Source organism: Macaca nemestrina, chromosome X (genome assembly GCF_043159975.1).
Source record: "Macaca nemestrina isolate mMacNem1 chromosome X, mMacNem.hap1, whole genome shotgun sequence".
In the NCBI taxonomy this organism is placed as follows: domain Eukaryota; kingdom Metazoa; phylum Chordata; class Mammalia; order Primates; family Cercopithecidae; genus Macaca; species Macaca nemestrina.
In genome coordinates, this window is record NC_092145.1 from 69,665,424 (window position 1) to 69,679,869 (window position 14,446).

At 39.0% G+C, this 14,446-nt stretch overlaps 1 protein-coding gene across 4 annotated transcripts in view; it reads right to left on the reverse strand.

The window, feature by feature from the left end:
• LOC105483650 (apolipoprotein O like) overlaps positions 1 to 14,239 on the reverse strand; it is a 96,774-nt gene extending 82,535 nt beyond the window's left edge. For 2 of the 4 annotated variants that reach the window (XM_011744619.2, XM_011744614.2), the window contains exon 1: positions 14,152 to 14,239. In XM_011744619.2, coding sequence (XP_011742921.1) covers positions 14,152 to 14,166 — 15 coding nt within the window. In that variant the 5' untranslated portion in view covers positions 14,167 to 14,239. Of the gene's footprint in view, positions 1 to 7,830; positions 7,913 to 14,039 lie in introns of all 4 variants that reach the window. The other 2 variants (XM_011744615.2, XM_011744618.2) reach the window with 2 other exon arrangements.
• Between the last annotated feature and the right edge of the window lie 207 nt (positions 14,240 to 14,446).

Here is a 14,446-nt window from a genome sequence, read left to right on the forward strand (position 1 = left end):
GTATTCCTTTACAGCAATGCAAAAATGGTCTAATACAACACAGTTGCTAAAGTCCTCAACAAAATACTAGCAAACGAAATTCTACAGCACATTAAAAGACTCATTCATGGATGGGAGGAAAATAGCAAACAGGAAGCAGGGCTAACATGCATCTCCCACTTGAACAGACAAAACAGTGTGTGGAGACTCATACCATGAACTTTTGTTCCAAGAACCACTGCAGGAACATACCAGGAAAACCAAAAGAATTCACAGATCCTTTGATGGTAGCAGAGCGCTGCTGCAAATTCCATGAGATGGGTGAGTTTCCAAAGTGAGAGAGGGTGAAAACCTGCCTCCAAACACACATTCCACTGGGGAATCTAAAAATCCAGATCATGGGAGAAGGATTTAACCCTGTCTAGAGCTGGAACAGATTTCAGGAACCGCATGAAATATAAAGGTAAAAGCAGCAGTGGGGAAGGACCTTGGAGGTACTCAGAGTCTCCAGCTCAAGCCCAGGGAAGCCATCCCTAACTGCTAAGATCTCACAGGGGCTCTCAGGGAAGACAGCCAGCAGAATTAGGGAGGGGTCAAAGGGTGAAAGAAGTTTCCAACTGAATTTTGTAATAATTTTGACTGGGCACAAACATTCTTGAGCAGAATATAGGGGGTGAATGGGAACTGCTGCAAATATGAGCATAGGAACCATCAACATTGTGAACACAAAGAGAGAGGAGGGCCTGAAAGCTGTGCTTGCATTCTTAGCAAGGAAACTTATGGCCCAGGGCAGGTCTGAGCTCTGCGCACAGGCTGCCTGGATCTAAACTGTTAGCAGGGCACTGCAGAATCAAGATTGGCCTCACCAAATGCATGGGAGCTGAGTGAGTCCTTTCACTAATGGCTATACCCTAAATCCCTGGAGAACTATACTGCACAGCAGAGGCAGCCATAATCCCCTCGAACATAACCCCATTGGCCTGAGAACCATCCCCCTCAACCTCCACGGAAGCCTTTGCAAGCCCCATGCAAGAAGAGACTAAGCTCAGATCCACCTAATACCCTGCCCCCACGTGGTGGTATTTCCCAACCTGCCTGGTAACCAAATACAAAAGACATGAACTCTTGGGAGCTTTATGGCCCTGCCCATTACCTGAGAAAACAGAATACTTCCTCTGCCAACTTAGGGCAAGCTTATATCCCACTACTGCTAACACAGCTGGTGTTATCTTGAATGTGTTACCTCCTGACTGGAGGGCAATTATCTTATGCCATTACAGCAACTCATGACAGAATAACCCTGCTCCTAAGAAGGGGGAGAGCCCCACGTCAGGCAGTCACTCCATGGGATAAAAGAATCTGAACAACAGGACTTGAGTTCTAGATCTTTCTGCTAGTGGGTAGTTTCTCACAACAGAGACACAATTGCAATGCTGGGTACAGTAGGGAAAGTCTACACCTATACCCCAACAGGCAGGCAGCCTCTGTGATCATAAAAGGTCTTGGAGAAGGAGACCTTGTTCCCCACCAGCACTCCACTGAAGACACAGTGGGCTTCCCCCACAGGAATGCAGCCTAGAAGAATGTATAGACAGCCTTGCTGGAACAATCCAGGGTGAGTGTATCCCCATAACAGGAGCATACTCCAGGTTCAGGCCAGCAGACAGGCAGAGTCACAATTCCTCCCTACCTGGAAGATCAACATTCCTATACATGAAAAGATGTGTCTGTATGACCCAAGTAGCTGAAACACAAAGACAGGAGTGAAGCTATGAGGTGAATAACTTTCCTGCTGACCTGGCAGGGGGGCTGAGGTAGCTCTCACTCTTCACCCTGATAAAACCTCAGCAGATTTCACTGAGAGCTCCCCCAGCAACCCTTATCAAGGTTGGGATCTTGGCCCACAGTTGGGCATTATTAGGTTGATACAAAAGTAATTGAGGTTTTTGCCGTTGATGGGAAAAACCTCAATTACCTTTGCACCAGCCCCATCTTAGCCACAACTGGTGACTATCCAGGGATACTTTCCCTACTGGACTGAAGACTGAATCATCAATTTAGTAAATAAAACAATGGAAAAAATTAAGTAAATAAATAAATTGTATGCCATGAGAGAAGGAGATAACCTTCAAAAGATCCCTGCCATTCCAACTCCATAGGAGACAGTGAACTCACCCACACACCACGAATATAACTACTACAACCAGCATCAGGGAAAGCCAGCACACAAAGGCTCTCTTTATAACTAACTATCTCATACACAGTCTTCATCCCTACAAGCACAAAGAAGGTCAGGAGTTTGAGACCAGCCTGGCCAACATGGCGAAGCCCCATCTCTAATAAAAATACAAAATTAGCTGTGTTTGGTGGCGCACACCTATAATCCCAGCTACTCAGGAGGCTGAGGCAGGAGAATTACTTAAACCCAGGAGGCAGAGGTTGCAATAAGCACAGATCATGTCATTGCACTCCAGCCTGGGCCACAAGAGTGAAACTCCATCTCATAAATAAATAAATATTAAAGTCTGATACTTAAGAAGGAAAAGAAGAAATTTAAAATAAAAAAGAAGTCCAATCAAAAAAAGATTCAAGAACAATTTTAAGAAACAGTCTACATAAATGAGAAGAAACCAGAAAAGTAACTCTGGTAATGACAATACAGGGTTCTATAACACCCCCAAATAATCACACCAGCTCCCGAGCAGTGGATCCAAACCAAGAAGAAATCTCTGAATTGCCAGATAAAGAATTTAGAAGGCTGATTATGAAACTACTCAAGGAGATACCACAGAAAGGTGAAAAAGACCTTAGAGAACTTTTTAAAAAAATACAGGATATGAATGAAACATTTTCCATAGAAATAGGTATCATAAAGAAAAACCAATCACAACTTCTGGAAATAAAAGACACGCTTAGTGAAAAACAAAATGCAGTAGAAATTTTCAAAAATAGACTAGAACCAGTAGAAGAAAGAATTTCAGAGCTCGAAGACAAGGTTTTCAAATTAACCCAATCAGAAAAAGACAAGGATAAAATAATCTAAAAAAAATGAACAAAGCTTCCAGTAAACTGAGGATTGTGTTAAATGGCCAAATCTAAGAATAACTGGTCTTCCTGAGGAAGAAGAGAAATCAAAAAGTTAGGAAAACTCATTTGAAGGAATAATTGAGAAAAAATTTCCTGGTCTTGCTAGAGATCTAGACATCCAACTATAAGAAGCTCAAAGAACTTCTGGGAAATTCATCACAAAAAAGATAATCACCTAGACACACAGTCATCAGGTTATCTAAACTCAAGGCGAAGGAAAAAATCTTAAGAGCTGTGAGACAAAAGCATCAGGTAAACTATAAAGAAAAACCTATCAGACTAGCAGCAAATTTCCTAGCAGAAACTTTACAGCCAGAAGGAATTGGGGTCCTATTTTTAACCTCCTTAAATAAAATAATTGTCAGCCAGTAATTTTGTTTCCAGCAAACCTAAACTTCATAAATAAAGGAGAGATAAAGTTGTTTTCAGACAAAAAAAAAAATATGCTGAGAATTCGCCACTACCAAGCCAGCACTACAAGAACTGCTAAAAGCAGTTCTAAATCTTGAAAGAAAACCTCGAAATACGCCCAAAATACAACCAACTAAAAGCATTAATCTCACAAGACCTATAAAACAATAACACAATTTAAAAAAAGGTATTCAGGCAACAACCAGCATGATAAATAAAACAGTACCTCATATCTCAATACTAACACTGATAGTAAATGGCCTAAATGCTCCACTTAAAAGATAAAGAATGGCAGAATGAATAAAAATCCACCAACCAAGTAATTGCTGAGACTCACTTAACACATAAGGACTCACATATACTTAAGGTAAAGGGGTGGAAAAAGATAGTCCATGCAAACGGACACCAAAAGTGAGCAGGAGTAGCTACTTTAAAATAACAACAGTTTAAAAAGACAAAGAGGGATATTATATAGTGATAAGAGGACTACTCCAACAGGAAAATATCACAGTCCTAAACACATACGTACCTAACACAGGAGCTCCACAATTCATAAGAAAATTACTACTAGACCTAAGAAATGAGATAGACAGCAACACAATAATAGTAGGGGACTTCAATACTCCACTGACAGCACTAGACAGGTCATCAAGACAGAAAGTCAACAAAGAACCAGTGGATTTAAACTACATCCTAGAACAAATGGACTTAGATATTTATAGAACTTACTACCCCAAAACTGCAGAATATGCACTATTTTCATGAGGACATGAAACATTCTCCAAGACAGACCACATGATAGGCCAAAAAACACTTCTGAATAAATTTAAGAAAATCAAAATCATATTAAGCATCCTTTCAGACCACTGTAGAATAAAACTGAAATCAACTCCAAAGGGAACCCTCAAAACTATACAAATAAATGTAAATTAAATAATCTCCTATTGAATGATCTTTGGGCCAACAATGAAATCAAGATGGAAATTTAAAAAGTCTTTGACCTGAATAATAGTAACACAACTTATCAAAACCTCTGGGATACAGCAAAAATAGTGCTAAGAGGAAAATTCATGGCATTAAATGCCTACATCAAGAAGTGTGAAAGAGCCCAAATATTGACAATCAAATATCACACCTCTAGGAACTGGAGAAACAAGGTCAAACTAAACCTAAAGCTAGAAGAAAAGAAATAACAAAATCAGACCAGGACTAAATAAAATTGAAACAAAAAAAATACAAGAGATAAATAAAACAAAGATCTGTTTATTTGAAAAGATTAAGAAAACTGATTGACCATTAGAGAGATTAAACAAAAGAAAAGAAGAGAGAATATCCAAATCAGCTCAAGTAGAAATGAAAAGAGAGATATTACAACTGACACCACAGAAATGCAAAAGATCATTGAAGGCTACTATGAACACCTTTGTGCACACAAACTAGAAAACCTAGAAGAGATGGATACATTCCTGGAAATATACAACCCTCCTAGATTAAGTAAGGAAGAAGTAGAAACTGAACAGACCAATAGCGAAATCGAAACAGTAGTTTACAAATTGCCAACAAAAACAGATTCCAGGACCAGATGGATTCACAGCTAAACTGTATCAGACACTCAAAGAGGAATTGGTACCAATCCTACTGAAACTATTACAAAAAAAAAAAAAAAAGAAAGAAAGAAAGAAAGAAAGAAAGAGGGAGTCCTCCCTAGATCACTCTATGAAGCCAGTATCACCCAAATACCAAAACCAGGAAAGGACATAACAAAAAAAAAAAGAAAACTACAGAACAATATCCCTGATGAACACAGATGCAAAAATCCTCAACAAAATACTAGCTAACTGAATCCCAACAGCATATCAAAAAGATAATACATCACAAGCAAGTGGGTTTCATACCAGGGATGCAGGGATGGTTTAACATACACAAGTCAGTAAATGTGATATATCACATAAACGGAATTAAAACTAAAAATCATAAGATCATCTCAATAGAAGCAGAAAAAGCATTTTAAAAAAATCCTGGCTCCCTTAGTGACAAAAACCTTCTGCAAAATTGGCATAGAAGGAACAGACCTCAAGGTAATAAAAGCCATTTATGACAAGCCCACAGCCAATATCATACTAAATGGGGAAAAATTGAGAGCATTCCCAATGAGAACTGAAAAAAGACAAGGATAATCACTTTCACCACTTCTATTCAACATGATATTGGAAGTCTTAGCCAAAGAAATCAGACAAAAGAAAGAAAGAAAGGACACTCAAATCGGAAAAGAGGAAGTCAAACCAGTGCTGTTCACCAATGATATGACAGTATACCTAGAAAATTCTAAGAACTCATCCAAGAAGCTCCTAGATCTAATAAATAATTCAGTAAAGTCTCAGGATACAAAATCAATGTACACAAATCAGTAGGACTGCTATACACCAACAATGACCAAGCTGAGAATCAAATCAATAATTCAATCCCTTTTACGACAGCTACAAAACAGAAACAAAAAATAAACAAACAAAAAAACCTCAGGAGGTGGAAGATCTCTACAAGAAAACTATAAAACACTGCTGAAAGAAATTATAGATGACACAAACAAATAGAAACATGTCCCATGCTCATGGATGGGTACAATCAATATTGTCAAAATGACCATACCGCCAAAAGTGATCTACGGATTCAATACAATTCACATCAAAATATCATCATCGTTCTCCACAGAACTAGAAGAAAACAATCCTTAAATTCATATGGAACCAAAAAAGAGCCCACGTAGCTGAAGTAATACTAAGCAAGAAGAACAAATCTGAAGGCATCATATTACCCAACTTCAAACTACACTGCAAACTAGGCTACAGTTACCAAAACATGGTATTGGTATAAAAGTAGGCACGTAGACCAATGGAACACAGTAGAGAACCAAGAAATAAAGCCAAATACTTACAGCCAATTGATCTTAGGTAAAGCAAATAAAAACAGAATGGGAAAAGCACACACACCCTGTTCAACAAATCATGTTGGAATAACTGGCAAGCCACATGTAGAAGAATGAAACTGGATCCTCATCTCTCACCTCATACAAAAATCAACTCAAGATGGATCAAAGACTTAAATCTAAGACCTGAAACCATGAAAATTCCAGAAGATAACATCAGAAAAACTCTTCTAGACATTGGCTTAGGCAAAGAGTAGTTCATGACCAAGAATCCAAAAGCAAATGCAACAAAAACAAAAATAAATAGATGGGACCTAATTAAACTAAAAAGCTTCTACACAGCAAACAAAATAGCAGAGAAAACAGACAACTGACAGAGTGGGAGAAAATACTCACAAACTATGCATCTGACAAAGAACTAATATCCAGCATCTACAAGAAACTCAAACAAATCAGCAAAAAAAAGAACAAATAATGGCATCAGAAAGTAGGCAAAGACCATGAAGAGACAATTCTTACAATATGCAAATGTCCAACAAACATGAAAAAATGCTTAACATCACTAATTATCAGAGAAATGGAAATTAAAACCACAATGCGATACCATCTTACTCCTGCAAGAATGGCCATAATTAAAAATTAAAAAATAACAGATGTTGGTGTGGATGTGGTGAAAAGGGAACACTTTTACACTGCTGGTGGGAATGTAAGCTAGTACAACCACTATGGAAAACAGTATGGAGATTCCTTAAAGAACTGAAAGTAGAACTACTATTCAATCCAGCAATCCCACTACTGGGTATTTACCCACAGAAAAAAAGTCATTATATAAAAAAGTCACTTGCACATGCATGTTTACAGCAGCACAATTTGCAATTGTGAAAATATGTAACCAACCTAAATGCCCATCAACCAATGAGTGGATCAAGAAAATGTGGTATATATACAACCTGGAATACTATTCAGACATAAAAAGGAACAAAATAAGGGTATTTGCAGCAACCCAGATGAAGTTGGAGAACATTATCCCAAGTGAAGTAACTCAGGTATTGAAAACCAACTATCGTATGGTTTTACTAATAAGTGGGGGCTAAGCTATGATAATTCAAAGGCATAAAAATAAGACAATGCACATTGGGGACTTGGGAACACTGGGAGGGGTAAGGGACAAAATACTGCACACTGGAGACAGTGTAAACTGCTCAGGTGACAGGTGCACCAAAATCTCAGAAATCACTACTAAAGAACTCATCCATTTAACCTAAAACCACCTGTTCCTGAAAAACTTAAAATGTTTTAAAATGGGCAAAATATCTCAACAGATACTTCATCAAAGATACACAGATGGCAAATAAGCATATGAAAAGATGCTTCACATCATGTCACTGGAGAATTACAAATTAAAACAATAATAAGATATCACTACATACCTACTAGCAGGGTGAAAATCCGAAACACTGATGATGGTAAATGCTGGGGAGAACATGGAGCAAAAGGAAGTCTCATTCATTGCTAGTAGGAATGCAAAATGGTACAACCACTTAGAAGGGTAGCTTGACAGCACTATTCACAATAGCAAAGATACAGAATCAACCCAAATGTTCACCAATAACAGATTGGATTTAAAAAAAATGGTACATATACACCATGGAATACTATGCAGCCGTAAAAAGGAATGAGATCATGTCTTTTGCACGAATATGGATGGAGCTGTAGGCTATTATCCTTAGCAAGTAAACGCAGGAACAGAAAACCAAATATTGCATGTTCTCACTTATAAGTGGGAGCTAAATGATGAGAACTTACAAACACAAAGAAACCACAGACACCAGGGTCTCCTTGAGGGTAGTGGGTGGGAGCAAAGAGGGGAGCAGAAAAGATAACTATTGGGTAATGAGCTTAATAGCTGGGTGATGAAATAATCTGCACAATAAATGCCCATGATACGAGTCTACCTGCGTAACGAACCTTCACATGTACACCTGAACCTAAAATAGAAGTTGAACAAAGAAGTCAATAAATAAATAAAAGTAAAAGGCTCATTCACCATGATCAGTAAGATTTATCCCAGAGATGCAAGGACGGTTCAACATATCCAAATCAATAAACATGATACACCACATTAATAGAATGAAAGACAAAAACAACACGATCATTTTAATGAATGCAGAAAAAGCATCTGACAAACTTCAACATCCTTTTGTGATAAAAACTCTCAACAAATTAATTATACAAGGTATGTACCACAACATAATAAAAGCCATATATGATAAGGCCACAACTAATATACCCAATGGCGAAAAGTTAAAAGCATTTCCTCTAAGATCAGGAACAAGACTCTTGCCACTTCTATTTAACATAGCACTGGAAGTTCTAGTCAAAGCAATTAGGCAAGAGAAAGAAATGAAAGGCATACAAATTGGAAAAGAAGAAGTAAAATTGTCTCTTTTCCCAGATTACATGATATTATACATAGAAGATCTTAAATATGCCACCAAAAAGTTGTTAGAACTAATAAATAAACTCAGGGAACTGCAGCACACAAAGTGAACATACAAAAAAGCAGTTATATTTCTATACACTATTGAAGATGATCTACCCAAAAAAGAAAGAAAGCAATCCCATTTAAAACAACATCAGAAAGAATAAAACACTTATGAATAAACTTAACCCAAGAGGTGAAAGAGCTGTATATTGAAAACTATCAAACCATAATGAACAAAAATGAAGATACAAATGTCAAGATATCCTATGTTCATGAATTGGAAGAATTAATGTTGTTAAAATATCCATACTACCCAAAGCAATCCACAGATTCAATTCTAATGGCATTTTTCAAAGACACAGAAAAAATAAACAATTGCAAAATTTGTATGGAATCACAAAAGACTCTGAATAGCCAAAGTAGGTGTACAACCAAAGCAAATGAAATCAGCAATTGCAAAGATACCTGCACTCCCATGTTCATTGCAGGATTTATTCACAATAGCCAAAACATGAAAACAACCTAAGTGTCTAACCTAAGTGTCTGCCAACAGATCAATGGATGAAGAAATTGTGGTGTAGACACACACACACACACACACACACACACACACACACACACACAAAAACGGGTTATTATTCAACCATAAAAAAAGAAAGAAATCCTGTTATTTGCAACAACATGGATAACCCTCAAGGGTATTATGCTAAGTAAAGTAAGTCAGACAAAGAAAGACAAACTGTATAATTTTATCTGTACGTGGAATCTTAAGAAGTTGAACTTACTGAACTAGAGAATAGAATGGCAGTTACCAGGGGCAAAGGTGAAGGAAAGGGGAGAGGTTGGGAGGTTGGCCAAAGGGCACAAACTTTCAATGATAAGATAGGTAAGTTCAAGGGATACAATACACAGCATGGTGAAGTGATACATATAAACTAATTTGATTCTGGTAATCATTCCACAAAATATATGTATATCAAATCATCACACTGTACACCTTAAAATCAAACAATTTTATTTGTCAGTTATACCTCAATAAAGCTGGGGAAAAAAAGAAAAAAAAATACATAAACCCAGAGGGTCTTATAGCTACCTGTTCCCCAGGTACATCTTGAATTTACCATTCCCTAGAACTTCTTAATAGCTAAAATCATAAATTCAGCAAGTTTTTTTCTGAGTACAACCTTCTATAATTACAGTTTCGATTTCCTTACTGATCTACTTCAGTTCTTACAGGTAAAGTTACCTACCTTAGAAGACGTTTAGTGAGAATTAAATGAAATAATGTGTATCAACAGCTTAGCACAGTACCTGATACACAGTAAGTCCTCAAGAAATCATAGACAAATTTTGATTTTAAGTATTCTATTACAAACAAATTATCTGCCAATATCCAAATTGTCCTCAAACTCACTCTCAACCTCTGGCATTAAATGAAACTTGGCTTTTACTTGACACTACTATTATATATTCCTCCCAATCCACTTAATTGAAGGCCAGACCTCCAGCAATTCCCCCTGATTTCAGAAGATCTGAGAGATCAGCATAGTCCTTGCTTCTCAAGCACCATGATCTCCACAAATCTTAGCCATTTCTAACACAATTACCCTACCTTGCAATTATTAGAAATTGTTTCACCTTCGAGATCCTAAATGCTCATTAAATCCTAAATCCTCATTAAAATAGATCCTAAATCCTCATTAAAATAGAATGCTCTTTCAATTCTCCTACTCTTTTTGAACTAGATCTTCTTTCTCACTATGGCCATAAATCTTCTAGTACCCTAGTCCATCACTTCAATCTTCTTTGTTTGTCTCCTTATCCAGAGTAGATGACTATTATTTGGATAAATTCCCTAGATCTTCTAACATTCTCACCTTGACAACACTCAGCACTTGAGCAACCCACTGTCTCCTCTTCCCCTATGCTGTGAGCACTGCTGGAGAAAATCACTACTAGAGCCAACATTAGCCGGGCCCTCACTTCTCAGCAATTATTAATATTTTATTCAATGTCTACTGATACTTTACTGAATTCCTACAACACCTTTTCCAAGCCTATCCCATTCTTAAACTCCTAAAGGCACATTTTACTCTCTCAGCAGATGACCTTACACCCAGAAGATACAGACCTCCAATGTGAGCTCCCTCCTTGACCTCCTTCGTTCTTCAAAATCACTTTGTATCTTCACCTTCTATCTTGACCAACTCTGGCCTTTGAAGCAAAGTGTGTCTCCTCTTTGCCAAGGTTAATCCCTCCACTTGTTCTCTTGATTTTACCACTGTCTTACAAAGTATGGTTAAGAGTCCGGGTTCAGGACTTAAACCATGTGATTTCAGATCCAGCTCTACCACTTTACTCCTGTATGACCTCGGAGTCACTCAACCTTTTTAAGCTTCTGTTTCCCTACCTGCAAAAAGTGATTAATAACAGTTCCTACTCATAAGGCCAATGTGAAACATAAATGAGAGAATCCACATAAAGTGCTTAGCAAAATTCCTAGCACGCAGTCAATATTCAATAACATAATAGCTGTAAATACTATTACCTTTCCCTCTAGATACCTCCTGGTACATTTTCCCTTGTCTCCAAAGTAGCTCAAGTCTTCTGTCTCCTGTTTTGTTTTTAGTTTTTTTTTTTTTTTTTTTTAATTAAAAGACACCTTTTCTGGAATTTGCTACCCTCATTCCAAGATTTCGTTCCTTTCTTTCACCACCAAAGAGTAATGTATAACTCCTTTCCAGAGGAAGCATGGAGGAGTGGAAGACTTTGGGGATAAATATACTGTTTGAACCTAGTTCTTCCACTTAGTGGTTGTATGGCCTGGAGCAAGCAGTTTTTCTAACCCTCCGTTTTTTCATCTGTAAAATGGATATATTACCCATTTCTTAGGGTCATCAAGAGGATTAAACTAAAATAATATATGTAAATCATCTGGCCAAAGTAGGTGCTAAATGAATGCCAGTTCTCCATCCCTTATTCTTTTCTTAACCCCTTACAATCTTGGTTGTTCCTCTACCACTCTATTTATCTCTTTAGCTCACTTCAGCTCTTATTAGCATGGTTTTGAATAATCTGACTCCTCTAAACCTTAATTTTCATCTGTAAAATGGTAATAATACCCACCACATAAAGCTGTCTTGAGAATTAGTGAATTAACACATGTAACGTGTTTTAGCATAGTGCCTGGCCTGGAGTAAGCACTTAATAAATGATAACTGCAGCAACTTATTAATGGTGAAATCAAAGGACTGTTCAACTCTCTTCTCTAAGTTTCAATGACAACACACTATTCTGGTTTGCTTTTTGCCACTGACCATTCCTTCTGTCTGTGGACCTTCTCCATGAAGCCTTTCTTTACTCTCTTCAAACCAAGTGTGAGCTCTCTCTCTTTTTGAGCCTCAGAGCACTCTGTACTTCTCTTGAGGTAAGAAACTCCCCTTACTCTTAATCACAATCATTTGTGTTATATGTGTTGTATCTCCACCACTTAATCTCTTTTGTCCTCATTGCCTGGCACTTTATTCATGTAGAACATGTTGACTACCTAATATACATCAGACTTGTGCCAGGTACTACGGATACAAAATATAATTACTGTCTTCAAGGAACTTAAAGTTTAGGTAGCTAGAACAGACAAGTAAGTAGTCTGTATGTGCAGTGGAATAAATGCTTGGTTAAGAGTGTGCCCAGAGTCCTCTGGGAGCACAAACAAGTGTTATTTAAAATAGACTGGCGAGGACCGGGCGCGGTGGCTCACGCCTGTAATCCCAGTACTTTGAGAGGCCCAGGAGGGTGTATCATGAGGTCGGGAGTTCGAGACCTGCCTGACCAACATGGTGAAACTCTGTCTCTACTAAAAAATAAAAAAATTAGCCGGGCATGGTGGCGCGCGCCTGTAGTCCCGGCTACTCAGGAGGCTGTGGCAGGGAATCACTTGAACCCGGGGGGAGCGGGGGGCGGGGAGGTTGCAGTGAGCCGAGATCGCGCCACTGCACTCAAGTCTGGGAGACAGAGCAAGACTCTGTCTCAAAAATAAAAAATAAAATAAAATAGACTGGGGAGATCAAGGACACTGTTAGACAGGCATTTTTGTGTTTTGCCTATGGGGAGGCTATACACAAATATCTGTTGAATTAAAGAATGAACTATAAATGCAACTAGATAAGCATGGGAAAAGGCACTTTAGGCCCAGAGAAAGAGCACGTAAAAAAGCAAGGAGGGGTCAAGCAAGTAGCTCAGCATCGACAGGAGGAGGGTTCCTGAGTGACAAGAGATAAGGCTGGAAAGTCTAGGTAAAATCAGGTGTTCTAGACATAAGAGTATGACCTGACCCCAGAGGGGAGATGATGACATGCCCATACACTTTTGTAAATGGGGGGTGGGATGGGGGTGGGGAGGCAAAAAATCAAATTTGCATTTTGGTAGATGTACTCTGGCAACACAGAAAACGGATTACATGAGAGCCAGGCTTGAGGCAGCAAGTTCAGGTAGGAGGTTGTTGAAAGAACTCAGATGAAGTATGAGAACCAGAACTGCAGACGCTGCCGACTTAAACTTCAGCGAAACTGAATTATTCATATTGTATCTCCTGCAAGCCTAACAGAATATTTTACACTTAAAACCCGCTACGTAAATACCTGTAGACTACCATTATTAAACACTACTTAGGGAACTGCAGCAAGCAGCCAGCTGAGTCACTCACTGAACACGGATTCCCAAGTAAAGGCATATTTTCCAAGCGTAAAACTCGAAAGAAACAGGTTATTCGAGCACAGAGAGCAACAACACTACTTGTAAACCAGCGCACTGCTGAGAGACTATGGGACCTCTCTATCCTGGTCAGTTTCACCCCAAATGTTTCAACAAAGTCCTTCCATAGGGTCATGAGGCCTTGCCCTGTGCGCCGAGACAAAAGCCCAGGATTTTTTTTTCTCTCTTTATTGCAGCTCAAGACCGAAACATCTACTGCGGCTCGTCGCCTGGCCAACCATTTTCACCCAGCCGTTTCCCAGTTTTGTATTGTGCCACTGTGTAAATCGACAACCGAAGGGGATTGAGGAAGCAGTGTCCCAGACTGATAAAACCCTAATGGGGAAAGGCAGGTGTCTTGAGGCTTCAAACAATAAAGATTGTAATTATGTCAAAACGCACCTCCACCCCGCCCCTTGCTCCGGGGCTCCTTCAGAAGTTAATAGGATCCCTTTTACAGTTACCGGGATGCTATCGGCAACCACAGAAATAAAGCAAGTTCGTTTTCGCTTACCCTGATGGCCGCCATGTCTACGACCCTTTCCGCCAAGGTTTTCAGACGGAGAGCGGAGAGGGACAAATCAGTTCGACTAGGCTCCCCTTCCGACAGCCCCGCCCCGTTACGCCCGTTGCCTGCCAGTTACCGCCTTTTCTCCGCCCTCCTCCGGCGGCCGTGGCAACTGCTGTTGCCTGCCAGTTACCGCCTTTTCTCCGCCCTCCTCCAGCGGTCTTGGCAACTGCTGCAGTTTTGGTTGGCTGTCTTCCGGAGAAACTGTTCACCCTTGTGGTTGCCCTTCCCGGTCCCAGAT